Below are 26,351 nucleotides of genomic sequence, written 5' to 3'. Positions count from 1 at the left end.
GGATGACCCGAGGCTGTGTGTTTTAGATAGTATACTCTTCAATACCCATTTTAAATCATCAACACACTAACCCCCATTTAAGAGTCACTTTGTGATAATAATGTAAAAAGATATCTTAATGAAGCTAACAGTCAAGAAGACTACTCTCTTACATGTACAGTAGGCCTGAAATTAATTTCTCTCCATCATGATATTCACTCCAATACTTCCTTGCAGTCATTATCTGGGGCTGTAAATCGTGATATTAGCTGTTTCCATCTGATTGTATACAATTTTCCATAGCAGGAGTGTTCACTCACTTCGGATGGTGATGGAGGTTGTTTCACTCTCAGGAGATTGAAACACCTTAAGGTAAGAACATTTCACTTCAACCTCAGCAGGTGAACTTTGATATGACATCTTGAGCAGTTCAGTTCCTGTCAGTGTCTGCAGACAAGAGAAGCGTGTGGCCGGTCCTCCTCTTACAGTGCTGAAATAACACTGAGACACAGAAACAGATGGTGGAGGCTGACAGTTCAATGTGACTGAGTCTGTGTCTGTGATCACCGATTGGTTCACCGTCAGTTTAGGTGCAAGAAGAGCTGAAAATGGTACACATGTTATACTATATACTTAAAAAGAAAAAGAAATTGCGATTTCATTCATGTACACAACAGAAAATAGAATAAAGTACTGTACAGCCAAATTATGTGCAAAGAATTGTCAGATTAATTACAGACTATATTAAACTGTGATAACAGTATACTTGGCCATGAGGACTTATATTAATCTGAAGGACTGACCTTGTGCTTTCATCTCAGAAAAGGAATCTGTTGAGGGAAAAAAGAGAGGCAGATGTAATAGTAAACATTCAACTTAAAAATGTAATAAAACATACTAATACATAGTGGACTAACATTAAATATTAATTTGGTACATGCAAATAAAATCCCTGTATTGGTGTATAACTACAGTTTACTGAAAGAAACAGACAAGAGGTTTAATTTACACATGACGACGACCAACAGCAGGTTTCCAGCCATGATGAAGCTGAATAATGTCAAAGTCCCACTTGTGTGTCTGACTACATTAACTTACATACAGATGTGTCATTTTGCAGAACTCGTTCTCAGGAAAACCACACTGACAGAAAGACCTCATAAATACACACACTTGATGTCATTTATAAGGGCCCAGTATGTGTGGTAAAGTATATTTGTATATTTAGATCAACCCTACCACAATGCTTACTAACTGATTCAGAAAAAAATAATATTGTTAATAATTTCCTTTGCTTTCATATAATCTTTCTTATTGTTTGTTTTAGTTGTTGCTTTTTCTAAAATGTCAGAGCTAGTTTTCACTGCTGTTGCGAGTGGGGCAACAGGGACTGGAATGAAGAAAGAGCAGGCAGGAGTCAAAAGTCCAAACAATCAGGCATCAAGGGAAAAAGGTTTTGGGTTGCAGGTATACAGGTTCAGGTGTAGTACAGGGAAGCAATGGTTTTTATGCCCCTGTCTAGGGGACCTGTCCTTGAATATGGAGTGATGACTGCATCAGTGAAGAAATCATGGCACCTGTCAGTGGGTGGGATATATTAGGCAACAAGTGAACATTTTGTCCTCAATGTTGATGTGTTAGAAGCAGGAAAAATGGGCAGCGTGAGGATTTAAGCGACTTTGACAAAGGTCAGATTGTGATGACTATCAAACGTGGTCCAATGAAGGAAAAGTGGTGAACTGGAGACAGGGACATGGGTGGTCAAGGCTCATTGATGCACATGGGGAGCGTGCTGTGTGGTCCGAACCTCTACTGTAGCTCATACTTCTGAAAAAGTTAATGCTGGTTCTGATAGAAAGTTGTCAGAACACACAGTGCCTCACAGTTCGTTGGTATGGGGTTGCATAACATTATGACCATCAGGGTACCTAGATGGTCATAATGTTATGGTATGTTATGTATTAATGAAACAGTAATATTAATACAAAAACATAAAATATGATAAAACATTGACAGAATAAGTACTTTTATTTTTGATACTTTAGGTTACTTTTTTGTTAGAAGGTTGTGAATGCAGGACCTTTACATATTAGGTACTTTACCTAAGTAAAAGATCTGTTCCACCACTGTCTGTCTATTTGTCTGTGAAACTACAAAAATCTTTAATTACACCTTGTTAAGTTACAAGTCCTTTTTAATTGGATGTTCACATTATTTTTCCACCTGTGTGGAGGCAGCTATTTGCCTGTGTGCTTTGACATAACTATACAGAGGTGGAGGGTGATGTTATGAACAAACTTCTCCAAATGGGGTCCTTCAAAAGGTCGGAGACACAAACATTTCTCTGAGCCCTGAACTGATAAACCTAATAACCATAAAACTTAGTTATATATGTCTGATGTCATATTTGATGTTTATTACAACCTGCTCTGTTTGTGTTGCAGGACCACCTTGTCAGATTACCAGGCCCTTTGCAAAGAGTATGCTGGGAGCAGCGACAGTGCACGCACTTTATCAGATGTAAGTGACAGAACATTAGATTTAAAGATAGACACATATGATGCAAGTTTTTTTTATCGTCTGCGGTGCAATAACTATACATTTGTTTGACCAGAGTTAAAATCATCAGCATAGACCTCGTTACCTTTCTCAGACTTTGTGGTCAGCAGTGTTTGCACACTGGCAGAAACATCCGTACAGAATGAACTCTGACATTTAAAAACCTTAAACATTGTTTCTTTTTGCACACAGATTATAACATTATATACTGTTCTCCAGTGTTGGGCAAGTTACTTTTAAAAAGTAATTACTTACAGTTACTAGTTACTTCTTCCAAAAAGTAACTAAATTAGTTACTCAGTTACAAATTATAAAAGTAACTAGTTTCTTCAGAAAGTATCTATTGCGTTACTTTCAAGTACATTTTTAAATGCTTAAATGTGACCCCACCTCCACCCCTCTTTAAGGGAACTTAAAATACATGTTCAATTATTGATAAATGATAAATCTGAATATTATAATGAAATGGACACTTAATACAACACATTATTAACAGAAACAATGTGCACAAATCTAAACTATTTTAATGTTGCTGTGGGACAAAGTGAGACTAGCCTCCAATCAAATGCCATGTATGTAGATAATATGTTTATATAGTGGATCGATACAAATAACACCATAGATGTTTTGGAACTTTTGATATTGATTGCCCCTCAACAGGGCAAAATTAAATTATGCTTATTAAGCACTATACCAAAAATAAATATCAAATATATACACTCTCTGTAGTCCAAATAAAACAAAAAAAATTCATACTCGCCATACCTTTCTCTCATTGACTGACTCGCTTGTGTTGTTCGTTGTGTGTCTGACGATGCGTGCTTTCGAACACCTGCCCAACTCTACCTCTGATTGGCTTACCATGAAATTTTACTCAACCTCAGCCAATCGTCAGCATTTATGCGCTTGTCTCGTGCACTGCCCACTAACAACGGAAGAACAGTAAAAAAAAGTCTTTGCCGCTCGGCTCAGAGATCTAGTTGGTCTGATGAAAAAAAACAGCTTCAATTATATTAATACGCCGCATTTTTGGGCAGTAACGGTAACAACGTTATTAAGATGGGAAGAGTAATCAATTAGATTACTCATTACTGAAAAAAGTAACGCCGTTAGTAACACCGTTATTTATAACGCCGTTATTCCTATCACTGCTGTTCTCTCTCTTTCAGCCCTTCTCTGTTGTTAGGTGGCTCCTGACTGAACTTGTTATGCAAGAATAACACAAACATTCCAAAAGTGTTCATTATATGTGGTAATGTCTTAAATGTCTTGTCTATACATTTTTTTATAAAAACCTTCGTTAACTATTAGCTTAGGACTTATCCCTTTTGTTAATTCATATTAATTACTTATTTTCTGTCCATAGAAACATTTGTTTCAATGTGATGTTTGTTTTTTTCTTTAGTTTTCTGCTAGAATTTAACCTGTACAGCTGGTGGAATGTCGATCTTTCAGTTAAAGGTAACTATAGTTGATATCTGTACGTTTGTTGTGTGTGAGAAAGAGAGGTGAAAGTGTGAGAGAACTGGACACGTTCTCTGCATATTTGTGGTTTAGTCAACTTCTGTGGTTCTTAATTTCCTTTCACACACATTCAGCTCAGAGATCTCGGGGTAAAACAATGATGGTGCCATGTGACACAGAATATCCTGCCTTTGTCTCTGAACGCACCATTAAAGAAACAACAGGCAACATCGACTGAGACGGCTGTGTCAGGTACTGCTTCAGGCCAACTTAAAATAGTTAACCACCGCCTTTTCTAACAATATCTCTGAACAGTAAATGTTCAGTCTGATACTACTTCCTTATAAGTTTTTAATTCCAGTCTCTGTGTGAAATGTGATAAACTGAAGTTTCAGAAGGACATAAAGAAGCCTGAATCATGGAAAGCATGAGTCTTTATGCTAAGCTAACTGAGCTGCTGTAGCTTCATGTAGTACAGATGTGAAAGTGGTAGCAATCTTCTGTGTGTCCGTTGTTGTATGACTTGTACATTATGCTATCCAGCCATCCATAAGGATTATCTATTTTGGTTACGTTAATGTCATATTTGCTATTAGGGTCAAATTCAGGCTCATCTTATTCAACTGTAATGAAACAATAAACAATGGGTACTTAGTCAAAATGATGCAATGTCGCACTTCATGGGCTCAGTGGTTAGCACTGTGGCCTCACAGCAAAAGGTCCTGGGTTAGTCATAATGTTATAGTTTTGGCCACCATGGGTAATAATATAATTGTACTCATAAGGTTGAAATAAAATAAAGATGTGTTGCTTGAACATTTGGTTAACCTGTTGGTATCTGTACAACCAGTCTGATCTTCGGACTTTATTGTATCGATGCTGCTGTGTTTCCAGAGCTTTTGATCTACTACGATCAATCGAAACTGTGCCCAAACTACAAAAACAGTTCACATCTATTTCCATCCACTACCGTCTTTACCAAATAAAACTAATATATCCACCCTCTAATATTTAAAACATACCCTGTACAGCTCCATATGTATCATATGTGACTGTTTTCTGGGAATGCCATGGAGTGTGGTTCAGCAACACACCCCTCCAGTGCTCTGACAGCAGCTCTGCTCCGTCTGATAGCAGCGACCATCAGCAGGTGACCGTTAGCAGCACAGGTGGACATCAGTAAGGACTAAATCAACAAGAAGATGCTTATAAACACATAGAGAACATGGCCATGTCATATGTGAAAAGAATGCAGAGTGGTCTGTATTTTGGGCAGTAAATTGCTAAAAAAAAAAAAACACTGACAGCAACGTCATAGGTTCATTTCTTCAAATAGTTTATTTTGTAACTAAATTCTTTTAGACATCAGTGATAATATGGATAATGTAAAATACCTGAGAGACAAGCTAAAATATGCATGAAAAAGATCACAGAATGATTCCTTATATACAGTCATAATTTATTAACTGAAATATTTTCCTTCATTCATTTACTCCTTGTCTTATTTTTCTTTAGCTAAAAAAAGACTATCAATAAATAGATAGATATATTCATTTTATCAATTTAAAATGTACATTAATAATAAAAAGCAGTTCAGTGTATGGTATCATTGGGAGACTGTGAGCTAAAACATACAGTGTATGTATAGTAGCAGTACGTAAATTTATTCATAGTGCATAGAAGTCTTAGACAAAATACATGTATATCCATTCACAAACAAATTTACTTATATGAGAAACTAAATACATTTTGAATCTTGATCTAAAGAAGTATGGATTCAAATGCAGGGTGTAACCCATGCTGTGCTTTGTATGTAATAAGCCATAACCTGATTGGGTCTGGCTGTAAAGTTTGGAAAACTTTGATAAAAAGCTGAAGTTGTCTTCTTTCTTTATACAGTATAAAACAATTTGCCTTTCAGTGTTTCTGCACGGTGCTATACATCATGTCCTTCAGGGCAAATGTAGCTGGCTCCTCAGAGATGGTGCAGTACATATGGTATGTGTCACCCTGGGAAAAGAAGAAAAAGACTTTATGTAACTGTAATATATAACTGTAACAAATATATTTAATATTGTTCCTTATGTCAGACTCACATTCTCATTTTGAGGCTCCTGCTCTTTCACTTCCTCAGGACCTGCTAGTGTGAAAGACACACACAGTAAGATGATCTGGCATTGTATTGCATAGTCTGTGTATGAAGTAAGTAAATGAAGAACAGTGTTAGTTCAGGCAGAGTGCTGAAGCTGTGGTTGCAGTAGCTGACATTATCTGTTTCCTTCATGCTTCACCATCAGCGGCTCTCTCATCAGCTGTGTGGCTTTCAGCACAGCCATTATAAATGGATACTTTCCGCTGATATTCTGTTGATACACCACATGCCAACGACATTTACTGCTACAGCTCCCTTCACCTTTGTTGATTTTACCAAATTTTATGCTGGACTTGACAAACCGTGGAATTCCTTGACTAGTGTTTCTGACTGAAGTAGTTACTTTTTTTTGCTTAAGTCTATAAAACTGAGTAAATCTCAAGAGACAATGATTGTGAAAATACAACTATTAAAACCAAGATTTTGGTTTTATTAGACAAAGTTCTCACCAGCTCTTCTTTTGTTACAGCAAATTGCCAAAAGCATGATGGTGCCTGTGATTACTCCACAAGCAGTAACAACTACTCCAGACTTCCATATCCACGTTCCTGCTTTAAAAAACAGAAGTCATAAACAAGAGTCAGTTTGTTTCTCATAACATTAACAAATAGTAGGAAGATGTGCTGTGCATAACTACAGTGTTTCAATGTTAGTATAGTATGTTTTATTATGGTAATATAATAAAAATGTTGTACTATATATGAGGACTTACAAATACTCAACAGACGCTGTTTTCAGAGGGGTTTCTTTATCTTTAGTTAGTTTAGTTTTAGTGCCAGGCGTACTAACACTTGAATCTAATAATCCACAAATGTGTGTGAGTAGATTCAGTATTCATAGGAGTTATACTACGTCTGTTTCTTGAAGGCACAAAAATATATTATCGTTAAATATATGTTGTCTTCCTTTGTACTAGGAGCAGCAAATTATACAATAGGAAGTCTAACTGCATATAAGCATAAGCAACTGTATATCCATCACACACAATCAGAGTAACCAATCAGCAACCATCACCTAGTTTTTCCTTTGACTGGCTGATTTGTGTTAATCATAGTAAACACATTAAAGGTCCAGTGTTTAACATTTCTGAGGATCTATTAGCAGAAATGTAATATAATATTCATAGGTATGTTTTTGTTACCTTAGAATGAGCTGTTTTTTTATCTGCTGTAGCTCAAACAAACCAAACACTGGCTGTAGAATATTGTCTTTGCACTTCACAGCCAGTTCTGTGTCCCAAGATGCGAGTGGTGTTCAGTTAGTTGCAATCTCACTGCTAGATGCCACTAAATCCTACACACTGGTTCTTTAAATGTTTTAAATATATCAACATATCACATTTTCTAATGAATCAGTGTTAATCATTGAAAAACTGAATAATTGTATCACCTGATGCTGGTTTCACTGGTGTTAGGGAAGTGGAACAACCAGTATTACTTGATGTAGCAACAGGCCAACCTGGTGGAACAACAAAAGTACATTTAAATACATGTATAATTTTAGATTAACTAATTTCACTTAATATATATGTTATTTTGTTACCTGATGTTAGTTTTACAGAAGCACCAGACATCTTAACAGTCCAACCTGGTAAAATAAAAAGACAAATACATTTTCACAATGAGGTACTCTGTAATAATGTTTTGGACCACTACATTAAAGAAGTATCCTACCTTTGGTCACAGTAAATGTCGGCATTGTCTGGGTCATGCTTGACTCTTTTTCCACAATATCTAGAGGGAGAGGAGATACATTTAGTCTTATACATTTCCACTGTGTACAAACATTTGTTTACATTTGTAAATACTACGGAGCCCCTAAAGGGACATGGGAAAAAAAAAAAAATGAAATGTTTCTGGTGCGCACTAGATACTATCTTGTGAGCACTAGATATGGATCGCATCAACACATGGCTCATTTGAATATTAAAATTAGCCATGTGTTGATAGGTCACCACACGAAAATGTAACCAATGAAATTACTTATTTTGACACACATTGTGAGCCAATAAGTATTAAACAAACAAGGTAATGTGTCAAAAGGCGGACTGTTTTTGTTATTTTCTCAAAAGGAGGACAACTGAGTGTCCGGCTGCAGGACAGGGCATTTAAATGCGGACTGTAACAAAAAAGGTTACTACTGAGCCCCTAAAGGGACATGGGGGAAAAAAAATAAAGTAGTAGTAGTACTATCTAGATACTAAATAGGGATCCCGTGTTGTGGCAATCAACACATGGCTAATTTTAATATTCAAATGAGTATTGAACTAATTAGTCTGTAACTAAAAAATAAATGTAAATTAATCTGTAACCTACATTGAAATCATTAAAAAACTGAATAATGATGTCACCTGATGCTGGTTTCACTGGTGTTGGGGAAGTGGAACAACCAGTATTATCTGATGTACCAACAGGCCAACCTGGTGGAACAACAAGTACATTTCAATACACTTAAACATGTATAATTTTGGATTAACTAATGTCACTTAATATATATGTTATTTTGTTATTATCTTTTACCTGATGTTAGTTTTACAGAAGCACCAGACATCTTAACAGTCCAACCTAGCAAATAAAAAGACAAATACCTCTTCAACTTTTCACACTGAGGTACTCTGTAATAATGTTTTGGACCGCTACTTTAAAAAAATATCCTACCTTTGGTCACAGTAAATGTCGGCATTGTCTGGGTCATGCTTGACCCTTTTTTCACAATATCTAGAGGGAGAGGAGATACATTTAGTCTTATACATTTGTACAAACAAAAAAATATTTATGTAAACTGAAAACTCATTTAGGAAATACTAAATCACACTGGAACATAAAGAATATATATAATTTGAGATTAACTAATGTTATAGCTATATCTGTTTTTTGTTAATAACAATCTGTCAATCTGTTAATTTACAAAATGTCATACCTTTGGTCACACTATATGTTGGCATTGTCTGGGTCATGGATGACTCTCCTTCCACAATATCTATAGTAAGAGAAGATGAATCTTGGATTATACATTTCTTGTGTTTACAAATAGATAAATATTTATGTAAAATAATTATCTGTGTGTCATCTGCGTCATGTGAATTTGTAATATGTGATACAATCATGTAATGTGTAATACAATTGCTCAGAATAACAAATAATCTATCACACAAACAAAAAGCATATAAGTATTACGTTAACTCACAGTGTGCATTGTAATGTTAATGGTGGATGTTAAATTATTGTGTTCACACATGAAATTTTGCATTATGCCACCTTTCTTGCTCTGATACTGTATCAAGATACTGTACTGGCACTGTATCACCAGATGAGAGAAACAGTCACTCACTGTGTATGGTGATGGAGGATGTTTTGCTGTGTGGAGATTGAGACTTTAACTCTCCAACCTTTACAATGTAATAACATTTCACTTCAACCTCAGCAGGTGAACTCTGATGTGACATCTTCAGCAGTTCAGTTCCTGTAAGTGTCTTTATACAAGAGAAGACTCTGACAGTTCCTCCACTAACAGTGTAGAAATAACACTGAGACACAGAAAAAGATGGTGGAGTCTGACAGTTCAATGTGACTGAGTCCGTCTCTGTGATCAACAGTGGAGTCACTGTCAGTTCAGGTGGAAGAAGAGCTGAAAATGTAGGCATAAATAAAGGAAAATGTAATTTATTTTAAAAACATTTCTGATTATAAATTTACGATGGCAGATCATACCCATTAACATATTAATAATATTAGGATATTAGTGCATAGCAGCAGTGCTCACTCACTGTGTATGGAGACTGTGGATATGTTACTGTGTAGATATGGAGAATTTAACTCTCCAACCTTTACAATGTAATAACATTTCACTTCAACCTCAGCAGGTGAACTCTGATGTGACATCTTCAGCAGTTCAGTTCCTGTCAGTGTCTGCAGACAAGAGAAGCTTCTGACAGTTCCTCCACTAACAGTGTAGAAATAACACTGAGACACAGAAAAAGATGGTGGAGTCTGACAGTTCAATGTGACTGAGTCCGTCTCTGTGATCAACGGTGGATTCACTGTCAGTTTAGGTGGAAGAAGATCTGAAAATAAAAGTTTTAGTATTTTGTGACATACTAAATAGTTGTATTAACACGATAATATTCCTAATGAAAAATTGTGATTTAATGTGGGAAAGTAAAGGAAAATACATTGTACAACCAAACTGTGTGTTAAAATGTTCATATTAATAACATTAATACATTTAATACATTTCTCATACAGTAACATACACAAACATAGTTGGACATGAAAGATAACAGATCAGAGACTGACCTTGAGCTTGAATCTTGTGAAAGGAGTCTGTTGGAAATATGTGTTAACAAGGTAAATAGACGTAATGATAATTCATCAGTAACAATTGATGAATTATTGCCAACATTATAAACAGCAACATGTAGAAAAAGACTAAAACTGATATATTTAGTTTGTCCCAGTGGGGGAATTATTACTGCAGTTCCACGATAAGTTTACAAGTAAACAGCACAGAGCAACAACACACATAAAGTCATCAACAGAGATGTAGTGTGGTATGACATGTTGATACATAATGGCTGACATTATAATTTAATGTCATGTCATGCAAGTGTGAACCTGCATTGGTTTGTAATAATCTACATTAATAATGAAATAATCCATAAGAGGTTTAACTTACACATGAGGAAGACAAACAACAGGCGTCCAGCCATGATGAAGCTGACTACTGAGACTGTCCATAAAGATACTTCAGTGTCTGACTACAGACTCTGACATACTTAAGTGTCACTGCGCTAAATTTGCTCTCAGGAAACCCACAGCTAGCATCATATGATAATCACACAGACAGAGAGGCCACAGAAACACACACTCTTGACATAGCTAATCTGTAAAAAAAAAAAAAAAAAAAAAAAAAAAAAAAGGAAAATATATATATATAAATAATGAATCATCCAAAGTGAACTCTGAAGAAATATGATTGTGTTTGTTTATTATTTCTGTTGCTTTATTGTTGTTTTTCACAGACAGCAGCTTTATATTTTTTTCCCATATTAGTAAATACACAAACTGAACAATATGTAGAGTCACAGTATGTGTGTGTGTGTGTGTGTGTGTGTGTCAGTGTAAGCAAACGCAGTCTTGACTTAAATAATTTTTGAAAATGGCTCACATTAAATGTTCATGTCCATGTTCATGCAGTCATTTCATGTTTGTCCTGAACATTCAATCATTGTACCAACTGCATGTTCTTCCCTATAAAATGTCTCATTCCTCTTATGTAAAGCATTTAGGTACAAAGATGTTTTTTTTTATGTTTAAAGCACTATATAAATAAATATGAACTAGAACTTTTGAAATTCGTGGGACTTTTTTTTACCAATTGTGTATATTGTTTGTTTGTTTTTTGTTATTCAATGCAATATATGATACACGTTATTGTCAATCTAGCAAAGTTCTGTGGTGGCAACTGAATTTTAGTTCTTGTCTAGTGCATATGAGAATATGGCAATCAAAACCCAAGTCGACACAATGTGCTGCATCTCTACCCATCTTTATTGCTTTCAAGCAGAAGTCACTGACTGCATCTAGCAGATGACTGAAGAGAAGTCTCTCGTATAACATTTCACAAAAAAACATATCAACTGTAACCAACTAACAAGAAACAGATGATTTTACTCATTATCCAAGCTATCTTTTCTTAAAAAAAATTATCATAAGACACATTTTTCGTCTCCTTACTCTTCTATGTTACATAAAATCATATGACCATCTCATAAAAACTTCAACATACACTGTTCAACCATAACATTATGACCATTATTAGGCAGCAAGTGAACATTTTGTCCTCAAAGGTGACGCGTTAGAAGCAGGAAAAATGGGCAGCTTGTGGATTTGAGCGACTTTGACAAGGGTCAAATTGTGATGACCAGACGCCTCGGTTCAGAGCATCTCCAAAACTGCAGCTCTTGTGGGGTGTTCCTGGTCTGCAGTGGTCAGTACCTATCAAAAGGGTTCCAAGGAGTGGTGAAGCGGTGAAGCAGCAACCAAGGCTCATTGATGCACGTGGGGAGTGAAGGCTGGCCTGTGTGATCTGATCCAACATTCGAGCTACTGTAGCTCGAACTGCTGAAAAAGTTAATGCTGGTTCTGAGAGAAATGTGTCAGAACATTGGTATGGGGCTGCAGAACATTATGACCACCAGGATGCCCAGGTGGTCATAATGGCTGATTGGTGTATGTTCCTTTGTATTACAAGGGGCTACTTGAGTTCAATTGCCAAACAACTTAATCAACAACACTTAATCATACATGATATACATAAGAGACTTGTATTCATCATACAGAAAGCATATACATATATACATAACATCAGAATCAGCAACAGAAAACAAGCTCACCAAGGTTCAATTGAAATATTACAACATTCTAATATCTGCTCTGTAAATAAAAATCAGTTTAAATAGCCTTTAGAGTGCTTTACACTGTATGTCAGAGGGCTGATGTAGCTGCTTCTTTTAGCTGCTGCTGTCTAACAGAAAGAAAAAAGAAAGAAACATACATTACTTAACTGCCCTCAGTTGTTTCTGTCACATTATACCTGTAATGTTCAACAGAACTTGTGATGAATCAACCTATCTGAGAACCTGATACTTTATTCAGGAAGAGAAAAGCAGCTCACCAGTGTTCATTCATAGATGACGATACTGTATGTTTCACTGTACGCACCCTGCAAATTATTATGTAAAACAATGGAGAGAGGGAGAGTGAGAGCAGCCTTATCTAAGACAGAATAATCACTGCAGGAGGGAAAAACCTTTCAAGCAGTAGTTTTGAAATCTTTCACACTTACCATATATTCCCTGTGATCTAAAACAGAAACCAAAGAACAACTTAACACACTGTAACAAAAAACACAAAAAAATATTTTGGTGAGGTTATAATTCTTACCAATCCTGCTTTGAGTAAAGAGGAGAGCCAATCCAAGGACAGCATCCAGAGTCACAACTGCTCCAATTACCAATATCATCTTCTCTGCATTGAGAGAAAACGAATTAGTTCCTGCCTACATAAAGCAATGACACACAAATGGTCTGTACTTGTATAGTGCCGTTCTAGTCCAGTTCCAACCACTCAAGGCGCTTTTACACTACATGCCACATTTGCCCTTTCACATCCATTCACACAGTGATGGTAAAGTCCATCAAACAGAACTCATTCATTCACTTTCACAGTATCTTGCTCAAGGATACTTCCACATGCAGTGGTCGATTGAACCAACAGCCTTCCGATTAGTGAATGATATGCTCTACCTCCCCTACACAAGACTAAGACTTTGAGTCTGGTGGACCTGAGAAATAGTAATGTTTAAACTGACAATATGAAAGTGTTGGATTGAATGAAAAACTTCTGCTCTGAGATTTAGCAGTGTTAGGTCAAAAGCTATGAAGCTTTTTATATGATTTTTAATATTGTGTTTACTTATTCATAGTGTGCGGACACACACAATATCACAAATAGTGATCTATACTATTACAGTGTTGTAATTCATGAATAACCCACTAATTAATAATCTAATAATATAAAACATTTGTTTACATTTGTAAATACTACGGAGCCCCTAAAGGGACACGGGGGAAACATTTCTAGTGCGCACTAGATACTATCTTGTGAGCACTAGATATGGATCGCATTAACACATGGCTCATTTGAATATTCAAATGAGCCATGTGTTGATAGGTCACCACACGAAAATGTAACCAATGAAATTACTTATTTTGACACATATTTTAAGCCAATAAGTATTAAACTAACAAGGTAATGTGTCAAAAGGCGGACCGTTTTTGTTATTTTCTCAAAAGGAGGACAACTGAGTGTCCGGCTGCAGGACAGGGCATTTAAATGCGGACTCTAACAAAAAAGGTTACTATGGAGCCCCTAAAGGGACGTGAGGGAAAAAAAAAAATTAAACGTTTCTAGTGCACACTAGATACTATCTAGTGCGCACTAGATAGGGATCCCATGTTGTGGCAATCAACACATGGCTAATTTTAATATTCAAATGAGTATTAAACTAATTTGTCTGTAACTAAAAAATAAATGTAAATTAATCTGTAACCTACCCCGAGGTGACATGAGAAAATAAAAAAGTGACGAGAAAAAAAAAAGATTTAAAATAAAAAAATAAATAAAAAAGTGACAAGAAAAAAAAATTAAAAATAAAAAAAAAGATCTTGAGTTTCAAAGCCAAGATCTCGCAATGCTTTTTTTTTTTTTTTCATGTCACCTGGGGGCTCTGTAAAAAATGGCTCATCATGCCCTGTCTTAAATCACCCTGGACCTTGTAATCCAATACTGAAGTAGAGTCAACTGTTCGGGACCAATTTCTTTTTATATTAAAAACAGTGTTAATGCCATCTAATCAGAGGAGGACAGCCCACCTCTACCAGACCCAGCTCTGTCTGTGAAACTGCTACGCTCATTTTCAAATGTATGTATACTTACTACACAAAAGATGCATTATTCACAGGAGTTTAGATTTAGTATTGTATAGTATAGTATTTTTCTATATTGGCGCAGTGGTTCAGACTTGTGCTTCTAACAACTGTAGAAGCACCAGACTGCAATCTGTACCTTGATCTCTTGCACTGACAGTCCCCCCCACAGACACACACATACTGGCGAGTTAGGTAGATAGAATATTGGCTTTGCACCTCACAGCCAGTTCTCATTCCCAAGGTCATCACATACAGACGCGAGTGGTGTTCGTTTGTGTTAGTTGCAATCTGCAACTTCACTGCTAGATGCCACTAAATCCTACACACTGGTTCTTTAAATGTTTTAAATATATCTACATTTTCTAATGAATCAGTGTGAATCATTGAAAAACTGAATAATGATGTCACCTGATGCTGGTTTCACTGGTGTTGGGGAAGTGGAGCAACCAGTATTATCTGATGTACCAACAGGCCAACCTGGTGGAACAACAAGTACATTTCAATACACTTAAACATGTATAATTTTGTATTAACTAATGTCACTTAATATATATGTTATTTTGTTATTATTTTTTACCTGATGTTAGTTTTACAGGAGCACCAGACATCTTAACAGTCCAACCTGGCAAATAAAAAGACAAATACCTCTTCAACTTTTCACACTGAGGTACTCTGTAATAATGTTTTGGACCGCTACTTTAAAAAAATATCCTACCTTTGGTCACAGTAAATGTCGGCATTGTCTGGGTCATGCTTGACTCTTTTTCCACAATATCTAGAGGGAGAGGAGATAGATTTGGTCTTATACATTTCCACTGTGTACAAACAAAAAAATATTTACGTAAACTGAAAACTCATTTAAGAGATACTAAATCACACTGGAACATAAAGAATATATATAATTTGAGATGAACTAATGCTATAGCTATATCTGTTTTTGTTAATAACAATCTGTCAATCTGTTAATTTACAAAATGTCATACCTTTGGTCACAGTTAATGTTGGCATTGTCTGGGTCATGGATGACTTTTTCCACAATATCTATAGTAAGAGAAGATGAATCTTGGATTATAAATTTCTTGTGTTTACAAATACATAAATATTTATGTAAAATAATTGTCTGTGTGTCATCTGCATCATGTGAATTTGTAATATGTGATACAATCATGTAATAATGTGTAATACAATTGCTCAGAATAACAAATAATCTATCACACAAACAAAAAGCATATAAGTATTACGTTAACTCAAAGTGTGCATTGTAAGGTTAATGGTGGATGTTAAATTATTGTGTTCACACATGAAAGTTTGCATTATGCCACCTTTCTTGCTCTGATACTGTATCAAGATACTGTACTGGCACTGTATCAACAGATGAGAGAAACAGTCACTCACTGTGTATGGTGATGGAGGATGTTTTGCTGTTTGGAGATTGAGACCTTAACTCTCCAACCTTTACAATGTAATAACATTTCACTTCAACCTCAGCAGGTGAACTCTGATGTGACATCTTCAGCAGTTCAGTTCCTGTAAGTGTCTTTATACAAGAGAAGACTCTGACAGTTCCTCCACTAACAGTGTAGAAATAACACTGAGACACAGAAACAGACGGTGGAGTCTGACAGTTCAATGTGACTGAGTCTGTCTCTGTGATCAACAGTGGAGTCGCTGTCAGTACAGGTGGAAGAAGAGCTGAAAATGTAGGCATAAATAAAGGAAAATGTAATTTATTTTAAAAACATTTCTGATTATAAATTTACGATGGCAGATCATACCCATTAACATATTAATAATATTAGGATATTAGTGCATAGCAGCAGTGCTCACTCACTGTGTATGAAGACTGTGGATATGTTACTGTTTGGAGATTGAGACTTTAACTCTCCAATCTTTACAGTGTAATAACATTTCACTTCAACCTCAGCAGGTGAACTCTGATGTGACATCTTCAGCAGTTCAGTTCCTGTCAGTGTCTGCAGGCAAGAGAAGCCTCTGACAGTTCCTCCACTAACAGTGTAGAAATAACACTGAGACACAGAAACAGATGGTGGAGTCTGACAGTTCAATGTGACTGAGTCTGTCTCTGTGATCACCGGTGGATTCACTGTCAGTTTAGGTGGAAGAAGATCTGAAAATAAAAGTAAACATATATTTTGTGACATACTAAATAGTTGTATTAACACGATAATATTCCTAATGAGAAATTGTGATTTAATGTAGGGAAAGTAAAGGAAAATACATTGTACAACCAAACTGTGTGTTAAAATGTTCATATTAATAACATTAATACATTTAATACATTTCTCATACAGTAACATACACAAACATAGTTGGACATGAAAGATAACAGATCAGAGACTGACCTTGAGCTTGAATCTTGTGAAAGGAATCTGTTGGAAATATGTGTTAACAAGGTAAATAGACGTAATGATAATTAATCAGTAACAATTGATGAATTATTGCCAACATTATAAACAGCAACATGTAGAAAAAGACTAAAACTGAAATATTTAGTTTGTCCCAGTGGGGGAATTATTACCGCAGTTATGAGTATAAATGTAAATACGTTTACAAATAAACAGCACAGAGCAACAACTCACATAAAGTCATCAATCATAAAAAATATCAAACAGAGGTGTAGTGTGGTATAACATGCTGATACATAATGTTTGATATTATAATTTAATGTCATGTCATGCAAGTGTGATTTGTAATAATCTACATTAATAATGAATTAATCTATAAGAGGTTTAACTTACACATGAGGAAGACAAACAACAGGCGTCCAGCCATGATGAAGCTGAATACTGAGACTGTCCATAAAGATACTTCAGTGTCTGACTACAGACTTTCACATGCTTACGTGTCATTCTAAAGACCTTGTTCTCAGTAAAACCACAGCCAGCATCATATATTAATCTTATTAACATACAGGTTATAGAATCATTTTTAAAATATCAATATGTTTTAGGTTAAATCAACCACACTGGAGGCTAAACTGTTTCAGCTTTTTCCATATTTACAGTTTCTACCGACCACTTGCACACTGAAAGTGAATGCTTAGACCAAAGCATCAAAACCTTAACTTTTGTAACCATGTCTTGAACAAAGGCACCAAAAGTACAAACTCATTTTCTGCTTTGCACTTTGTTTGCAATTCTGCAACACACTTCTTGCAAAACACTGCGCACCGTTTCTGGCATTTAGACAATTTGTTAGGAAACACTCATAAGGCAAAAACACACCTAAAATTGGCAACACACAAGAAAACTTTATACATACGGTATACACTTAATGAACACTAATCAAAATGATGGACCAGGACGGAATAGCTCCACCGTGCTGCTCTGGTCAGGGACTGATTCACCAACCATAATACTGTAACTTTCACAGTTGTTGGCATTAGCAAGTAGCAACTGTATGACCGCCTGCCTCTTCTGCAAGCAATGGAAGTGGCACATTCATTGTCCTGTAAGGTAAGCAGTGTTAGTGGCGGCCTGCATCCTTTTAAAATATCTTCACTAAAAACACCCATCTAGTTATTATGTTCATCTGATGTGTTAATTTACATGTTAGTTTAAATTTCGTTGTGGGTTTGAGAAGCGAACACTTGTTTTTATGAAAACTTTGGCTGTAATGTTGGCTAGCTTGCTGTGCATGAGCCTGTTCGGTGGAAATAGTGCAGGATTAAGCATTATTCTTTCAGTTTGCTGTTTTAAGTCATTTAATTTATTTTTATGAAGTCATATGTTTATGGAGTGCCTTATTTAAGTTACACTTCCTGTAATTTATCATTTTCAGTTGTAGAGTATTATCTTGACAATATATTTGTTTATTTGCACTAGAGTATAGTAAACACCCTATCACAACCATAAACACAACGCAGAGTCTCTAGATGTATAGGGAGGCTTCAGCACATCCAGTGGGTTACAGACAGTAGAAAATATTTTGTGTTTAAAGAGTTATATAAATCAATGTGGGCCTGAACTTCAGCTTTGTGTATAATGTTTTTATTATTTAAAGCATGACGCACATGATACATGATATCTTCTGACCAAACTTCAGTCTCCATCAATTCAATAAAAATTTACAACATTCTAATATCTGCTCTGAAAGACAATGATCTATATAATGTTTACATCAATTAACTGTACATAAAAAAGCAAAGCGAAAAACAACTTTTATATTTCAAGGTGACTTTGGAGTGCTGTACACTGTATCTCTCTGAGCTGCTGCTCTTGTCACTCTGAAAAGAAAGACACACACACACACAACTTAACTGTCCTCAGGGAAGAGTAAATGTTTGCCAGTGTTATGCATTTGTGATGGCGAGGATAAGGGGAAAATAAACCTAATAATTTGACCAACAACCAAATTAGGGAAAGGAACCGACAACGCCACCCTGGGAATTTCACCCAGAGAATTAATTTGGAAAGGACACAGGTAAGTTTACTCCATAAGGCGTGAGACGTGGTTCAGGTAATTATAGAAAAATATACAATTTTATTATTGAATAAGTAGGTAAAAAGAGTTCCAATTTCATTCATACAAACGAAGATCAAACAGGGGAATCCAACCAAAGGGGAGGGGGCTGGAGCTGAGTGTATGGACAGGGGCTTAGTGCAGGGGGGAGGGATTCACCCAAAATGAGAAATCAACTCAAAAACACCCGACATACGTGACACTCAGTGAAGTGAAACCGCTTCCCCGGACACAGCAGACAGAAGGGGACACCACCACCAGTCTCCAGCAACTAAAAGGAGAAATAAACAAGTTAATGGGCAAAACACAAAACAAAAGGGCAAATAATCTTAACCAATATCAATAACTGCCCACTTTAAGAAATGAAAAATGAACTAAACAAATTTAAATAAATAATCAATCCAAAATAACAAAATTACTCAAATAACCTAGCACTCATCCACACACGCACACATGGAGGCCAGGCCCCAGTTAAAACACACAAGCGTGAGTCTGACAGAGCTGCTCTGGAGCACGGCGTGGGCCGCAGCGACCGCCAGATGAAGCCAAACAGAGCGGAGCAAGAGCAGCCGCGCAGCGAAGCAGCGTGGAGACAGTCTCCGACAAGCAGCGTGGAGACAAGGCAAAGCAGCAGCATTTGAAACAGGACAAAGCAGCACCGACCCCAATCAGCTGATCGCACGTTACACCTAATGATAGAAAACATACCATTAGCGTCACTACGTTTAACCGTAAATACTGCGGTTGATGATTACTATACTGACACACCCATTCGCACTGGAGGAGGGAGGGAGAGAGAAGACCGGCCACTGCTGGCATTTACCTGTGACCACACTAACGTTAACCCTCAGACAGCATCAGCTACAATGGCAAGAGAGGGAGGACACTTACCACGCACAAACTACGCCACACATATGGGAAACACGGAGCAGCTGCCATACAAACAAACACAAATGCCGTGAGCACGCAGAAAGGACCGAGCGACCAGTGTGGTGAAACAGCTGGCAAACATACCTGTCGGGTCAACGACCTATGACCCGGAAGTGACACCAGTGACGACAGAGGCGCAAAAGGAATAGCCAGGAAGGGTGGTGGCTTTTATACTGGCCCACCTCCTGACGGCCACCTGTGGCGCTAAATACACAACAGCAGCACTGAATGACAGGTAGCACTGTATACTGCTACACATTCATGAAGATATTACAATTGCACATGTTTCTGTCATGCCACAATAACAGAGAATACACACATAATCATGATAACTGTAATGTCTATTAATATTCTGGCCACTTTTAAGCATTTTAGCAGAACCTGCACCACCAAGTGATGAATCAAGCTGTCTGAGAACCTGATACTTCATTCAGGAAGTGAAAGCAGCTCACCAGTGTTGCATTCATAGAAGACGGTACTGTATGTTTCATCATAATCACCCTGTAAATTATTTAATGAAATAATGAGGGGGAGAAAGAGCATTATCTCATGAAAAACCTTTTAGTAGAAGGAGTTTTGAAATCTCTTTCTCTGCTGACACTTACCATATATTCCCTGTCATCTAAAACAGAAACCAAAGAAAAACTTAATACAGTATAACAAAAACTGTAATAGAAACATTAATGTATAAATAACAGTCATATTGCATTGGCTTGCAATGTAGTTTATGTAAATGAGAAAAATACTTTTTAATTTACCAGTGAAGTTTGCTTTTGGTCTAAATGGAAAAAAATAGAAAAACAGGTTTTATAAACAGTGTGTCATTAGAGAGGAAAGTAAAAGCACTGTACACATTTACAAATAAATATACTCTATTATTCTCCCTAAACATCTCTAAATGATGTGACTGAAAAGTGTTTCTGTTATATAAAATATGAGCTGGATCTTTCTGACCTGACAGTTGTCAGACTGTTACTCTGCTGATTTATGTCTACACCTACAGTTGCTGCTGCAGCTTGCTCCAGAAACTCAACCTCTTCCTTACTATGCTTTTAATTTAATATGTGTCAGTCGACTTTACAAGAATCTACTGTGATGAATGTTTACAGCAATATGTCTGAATTCTGCCAAATGTCCACGTGCCGTTAATCAAAGCACTTAATCTGTGACTGTTGAGCAGCTCAGCAGCTGCGAGAGTGAACGTCTGAAACTCTGAAGGTAAACCACAGCAGTGATGGAAAAGAAGATACAATAGAAATATAACATAGAGGTGTTACTCACTCAAGTTCACATGATAATATTTGAGAAATAAGGTTTCTTACCTATTTGAAAGGCAGTTTTCTATAAAATGCAAAAAATCAACCAGTAATTACAGATCTACGAAATGTCAATAATCAATAATAAAACAGGGATACTGGATATTTGCTATCAGAAACTGATATCAATTGCCTTTCATTGAAAGTAATATGAAGCTACATTCAGTATTTCCTACAATAACAGCTGCATTTTAGAATAAACACTCAAATAAACTTTTGTGAGGTTTTAATTCTTACCAGTCCTGCTTTGAATAAAGAGAAGTGCCAATCCAAGTAAGACAGCATCCACAGTCACAACTGCTCCAATAATCAATATTATCTTCTCTGCATTGAGAGAAGAGGCCATTGACAAGTGCCTGCTGGTTAACATAAAGGATTGAAGACAAGCACAAAGTCATCTCTACCACCACGCTAGTGCAGAGCGAACACAGTCGCAAGACTAAAAACCTTGAGTCCTGCTGGTCGACCACAGAAACAGAAATGTTGATTAAACCCACAATATGAAAGTGTTTGATGGATGAACAACTTGCTTCTGCTCCCTGAGATATACCCTAACGCCGAGACTTTTTCTCATTTTTCACAGTGGATCTGACTGAAATACTTTAAATTATGTGTACAGTTTGTTAAGCTCAGGCTTGTAAAATATTTAATAGCATGTTAGTAAGCTTTATTTTTAATATTAGTGAGGTCAAGAATGTGGAAGAATTACATGCTTTTTATTCACCTGAAGTAGAGATACAATGAACAAGCTAGCTTTAGTACCAGGCAACAGTAAACGATCTCAGCAGAGCATCTTAGCATTTTGATTCACTAATTAAAATAAGGTTTACCTGTTATTTTATCACCAGATGCTGGGTTCTTAAGAGTTGTGTTAGTCGAGGTTAAACAACCGTCAGCAGTGAGATTTATACCAGTAACACAAAATGACAAAAATAATTTCCTTTGATACTTTATTTTTATGTAATTATGTCACCTGCTTTCACTGATGTCAGGAAAGTAAGTCTAGTGATGAACCAACAGTCTGACCTGCTGATTAAAGTGAAGTACATTACAAAAGTCAGCCCTGCTAATGAAAAAATATACATTTATAAACTCTTAAAATTATAAATATATAAGTGATAAGCAGTGATTTTGTCATACCTGTGGTCACAGTAAATGTTGGCATTCTCTGAGTCATACTTGACTTTCTTTCCACAATATCTATAGTAAGAGAAGATTGGATGGATTTGGGATTTTCCATGTACAAATAAATAAATATTTATGTAGACAATATGGGACAGCATTATTTTTGTATTTGTATTTTTTAGATGTTTTTAGTAGGTCCATAATAAGCTTAATATACAGTGAGCACGATTTCAATCCTGATGTCACAATTAAACTTCTAACAAACGGATTTAAGGTACAGTTATCAAATATTCTATATCTAATTTAGGTCACAATTTACTTTATCAGATTCATTGACTGTGTCACAGAAAGTAAACTAAAGCTTGTAGCATGTGTGTTCATGTCTTCTGTGACTTACCAGTCAAGTTGTATCGATCACTGCGAGGAGACAAAGAGTTGGGTTCACTTCCCAAACTGTAATCACAGCTGGCATCACTCTGTTTAACTAAACATAGACGTTTCAGCAAATCATCAATTGGGACACTAAACTGGCAAAACCACCGATTGGTTGAGCTTCTCTTCTTCCAGATGGTTGTTGTTACAACTGGATCACTTTCTTCTCCAAAGTACAGGTTACATCTCGTATCATTATTAGTAGATCCAGGCAGAGAGCAAACAAAGTGAACGTGTTCACCATGAATATGCTGTAGACTCATCTGTGGTGCTTGACCTACAAACACATTAATATAAAGTAAATAAACATGATGTGCTTTTCTACACTTGATCAGTACACTTTATGACAGTTCTTTGATTTGAAACAACACAATGATACCTACAACCTACAATGATAAAAAGTAAACACACACCATGTTTAACAACTAACTAAAAACATTATTCTGAGTCATCTGATGTGAGTTTAGCATATGTAATACAAAGAAATTGGAATCATATCTACAATTGCTGAGAATTACTCATATTCTTTGGTAAAAAAAAATATTTATCAAACTAACAAAATCATATCTGTATCACCCCCTCCGACAGGAGGCATTTTAATGGGAACAGAGGTTGTTAAAGCAGCGTTCTCTCTCTTTGTTTTGGACCACACCGCTTATCTTGTGCTGATACTGTATCAAGACGTAATAATATCAGTAGAAACAGTCACTCACTGTGTATGGTGATGGAGGATATGTCACTGTGTGGAGATGGAAAATCTAAATCTCTAACCTTTACAGTGTAATAACATTTCACTTCAACCTCAGCAGGTGAACTCTGATGTGACATTAACAGCAGTTCAGTTCCTGTCAGTCTCTTCATACAAGGAAGGACTCTGACATTTCCTCCACTAACAGTGTAGAAATAACACTGAGACACAGAAACAGATGATGGAGCCTCACAGCTCAATGTGACTGAGTCTGTATCTGTGATCACCGGTGAATTCACTCTCAGTTTAGGTGGAAGAAGATCTAAAAATGTAGAGGTAAACATATAATCTCAAATATGTTCTAGCTGCATTAGTATATTAATATTCCTAATGAGAAATTGTGATTTAACGTAGAGGAAGTAAAGAAAAATCAGGGACTGACCTTGAGCTTGAATCTCAGCAAAGGAAGCTGTTGGAAATGCAGATGTAAACAGATATAATAATAACTCATTAACTCTAAATTAATTAGTAATAATTAACCAACCCTAAAAAATATGATGAATATGATCTACATTATTAATGAAATAATCTATAAGAGGTTTAACTTACACATAAGGAAGACAAACAACAGGTGTCCAGCCATGATGAAGCTGAATACTGAGACTGTCCATAAAGATACTTTAGTGTCTGACTACAGACTCTGACATACTTATGTATCATTCTGAATACCTCTTTCTCAGTAAAACCACAGCTAGTATCAGATGTTAATCTTATTAACAGAAAGGTCACAGAAATACACACACTTGACATCCTTTTTAAAATACCTTTGTGTTTTATTTAGGTCAAATCAACCACACTGGAGGCTGAACTCTGAAGAAAGATGATTACATTTGATTTACAGCACCTCTGTTTCAGCTTTTTCTATTAAATGCCCAAACTAAACAGTCTGTAGAGTGTAGACCCTGTGTGTGTGTGTGTGTGTGTGTGTGTGTGTGTGTGTGTGTGTGTGTGTGTGTGTGTGTGTGTGTGTGTGTGTGTCTGTTTGTGTACGTGTGTGTGTGTGTGGAATTGGAATCATTTGGTTTAATCTTGTACTTTGATCTGAGAAAAAGACATTACAGTAGTTTGACATTGGTCCTGATTATAATCTACAAGTCAACTTTAAACACAACATTTACAAGTTCTTGAGTTCTTTAGGCTGTAAAACTGTTTGCATTTCAGTGTGTCTGCACAGTGTTGTAAATCATGTCTTTCTGGGAAGATACAGCTTGCTCCTCAGATATGGTAGTGTACAAAACGTATATGTGTCATACTGGGAAAAGAACCAACTGTAGCATTTATCAATATATATGAAAATTATATTTAATATTGTTCCTCATGTCAGACTTACATTCTTACTTTGAGGCTCAAAATCAAAAAGAAAGACACACACAATAAGATGATTGTATCCCATAAAGTTTTGGTGTTTTGTTCATTCATACTTGATTTTATTAATCCTTATTGCATATTGTTGTTAAATGTCATTTAAATGTTTTTCTTTGCCTATGTAAAGCACTTTGAATATTCAGTGTTTGAAACTTGCTATAAAGAGCTGCCTTGCCTAAGGTGGAATTCAGTAAGGCCATTTGGTCAGTAGGGGACGCTGAAGCCTGTGCAATAGTCCACATGGTCATTAAGAGACTGTCTGCTCTGCTAGTTGTTGCAAGAAATAAGAGAGAGTGAACACTCAGTGTGTGTTCATGAAAACTATCACACCCAGTTTAAGCTTCAATATTATAATATACTGCACAGTCTGTATATAAAATGTATATAAAAATAGCTGACAGTCATCATCTGTTTCCATCACCATGCTTCACCCTCAGTGGCTTATTCAATAGTTGGTTGTGGCTTTCAGCAAGGCCATTAAAACTTCCCCTGATACACTCAGCACAACCTTTTTGCTAAATCTAACTGACCATTTACTACAAACAGTCAATTCTTTAGTGTCTCTGACTATAGTATTAACTATCTGGCGTTTAAGTCTTTTGAGAAGTTGTTTAACTCCTAAAAATGAGTCAATCTCACGATGCAGTGATTGTGAAAATCTGACTCCTAGAGCTTACATACATTTCCTTATCAGACAAACTGTTAAAAGGGTTTTACACTTCGGTATTAAACTGTGTTTGAACCTCAGCAGAATCATCAGCCACCACCACCAGTGTCTGGAGCGGGAGGATTTATCTTGCTGCAGACGCCCCTCTAACACAAAAAAGACTTAGTGTCAAGACTTAATCATCACATGTTATTATAAATAAATGTGTCTCTCCTGATTGAAATATTTTTTCATAGCAGCAGTTTTCACTCACTTTGGATGATAATAGAGAACGTATCTCAGGACATACGTTAATGTAAAAACTTGCAAGTTTAACCTCAGCAGGTGAACTATGATGTGACATCTTCAACAGCTCAGTTCCTGTCAGTGTCTTCAGACAAGAGAAGCTTTTTGCCGGTCCTCCTCTTACAATGAGACCTCATGAATACACACACTTGACATCATTTATAAAGCCCCAGTATGTGTGGTAAAGTATATTTAGATCATATTTACTATCACCAACTAGTTTTTCATGTTGTTATTAATTTTCTTTGCTTTCTTGTTGTTGTAAAAATGACTTGAAGACTAACTTTTTTTAATTATTATTATTTCGATGAAAACAGAAGGCGAAAGGTTAAATTATCACCCAAACTGTCTACAGT

At 36.2% G+C, this 26,351-nt stretch overlaps 3 protein-coding genes across 31 annotated transcripts in view; 1 reads left to right on the top strand and 2 right to left on the bottom strand.

Moving 5' to 3' along the window:
• LOC127372538 (uncharacterized) overlaps positions 1 to 1,065 on the bottom strand; it is a 29,797-nt gene extending 28,732 nt beyond the window's left edge. For both annotated transcript variants that reach the window (XM_051416387.1, XM_051416386.1), the window contains exons 1-3: positions 989 to 1,065; positions 783 to 809; positions 300 to 581 (exon numbers count right to left, since the gene is read on the bottom strand). In XM_051416387.1, the coding sequence (XP_051272347.1) occupies positions 300 to 581; positions 783 to 809; positions 989 to 1,022 (343 nt within the window). In that variant the 5' untranslated portion in view covers positions 1,023 to 1,065. The remainder of the gene's footprint in view (positions 1 to 299; positions 582 to 782; positions 810 to 988) is intronic.
• LOC127372529 (voltage-dependent calcium channel subunit alpha-2/delta-3-like) overlaps positions 1 to 5,234 on the top strand; it is a 69,785-nt gene extending 64,551 nt beyond the window's left edge. The window contains exon 41 of the mRNA XM_051416361.1: positions 5,172 to 5,234. The gene's annotated coding sequence lies outside the window, so the exon portion shown is untranslated. The remainder of the gene's footprint in view (positions 1 to 5,171) is intronic.
• Positions 5,235 to 5,317: 83 nt separating this feature from the next.
• LOC127372542 (uncharacterized) lies at positions 5,318 to 24,351 on the bottom strand. Of its 28 annotated transcripts, none has more exons than XM_051416422.1 (13): positions 24,228 to 24,351; positions 24,061 to 24,087; positions 23,644 to 23,940; positions 9,074 to 9,133; positions 8,812 to 8,871; positions 8,674 to 8,718; positions 8,505 to 8,573; positions 7,828 to 7,887; positions 7,697 to 7,741; positions 7,544 to 7,612; positions 6,604 to 6,705; positions 6,099 to 6,193; positions 5,318 to 6,012 (listed from the first exon to the last, which is right to left on the bottom strand). In XM_051416422.1, the coding sequence occupies exons 1-13, from the start codon at positions 24,259 to 24,261 to the stop codon at positions 5,920 to 5,922; spliced, it is 1,056 nt and encodes a 351-aa protein (XP_051272382.1). In that variant the 5' UTR covers positions 24,262 to 24,351; the 3' UTR covers positions 5,318 to 5,919. The 28 variants fall into 28 exon arrangements, 27 of the variants coding, with proteins under 27 accessions (XP_051272382.1, XP_051272359.1, XP_051272361.1 ...); XM_051416399.1 differs by lacking the exons at positions 23,644 to 23,940; positions 24,061 to 24,087; positions 24,228 to 24,351 and adding exons at positions 9,485 to 9,781; positions 9,921 to 10,217; positions 16,477 to 17,002; XM_051416401.1 differs by lacking the exons at positions 23,644 to 23,940; positions 24,061 to 24,087; positions 24,228 to 24,351 and adding exons at positions 9,485 to 9,781; positions 9,921 to 10,217; positions 16,477 to 17,002 and having other exon boundaries at positions 6,099 to 6,142.
• Positions 24,352 to 26,351: the final 2,000 nt, after the last annotated feature.

This window comes from Dicentrarchus labrax, unplaced genomic scaffold (assembly GCF_905237075.1).
Source record: "Dicentrarchus labrax unplaced genomic scaffold, dlabrax2021, whole genome shotgun sequence".
NCBI lineage: Eukaryota > Metazoa > Chordata > Actinopteri > Moronidae > Dicentrarchus > Dicentrarchus labrax.
Note: the sequence above shows the minus strand (reverse complement) of the source record. Positions and strands in the feature narration are given on the sequence as shown.

Coding starts and splice junctions, on each gene's coding strand:
- LOC127372542 (XM_051416399.1), bottom strand. CDS start 16,963: ATGTTACTGTATGAGAAATGTATTAAATGTATTAATGTTATTAATATG. Junction 8,719..8,811: donor GACATTTACTGTGACCAAAG/GTAGGATATTTT, acceptor TTTATTTGCTAG/GTTGGACTGTTAAGATGTCT. Junction 6,013..6,098: donor AGGAGCCTCAAAATGAGAAT/GTGAGTCTGACA, acceptor TTCTTTTCCCAG/GGTGACACATACCATATGTA.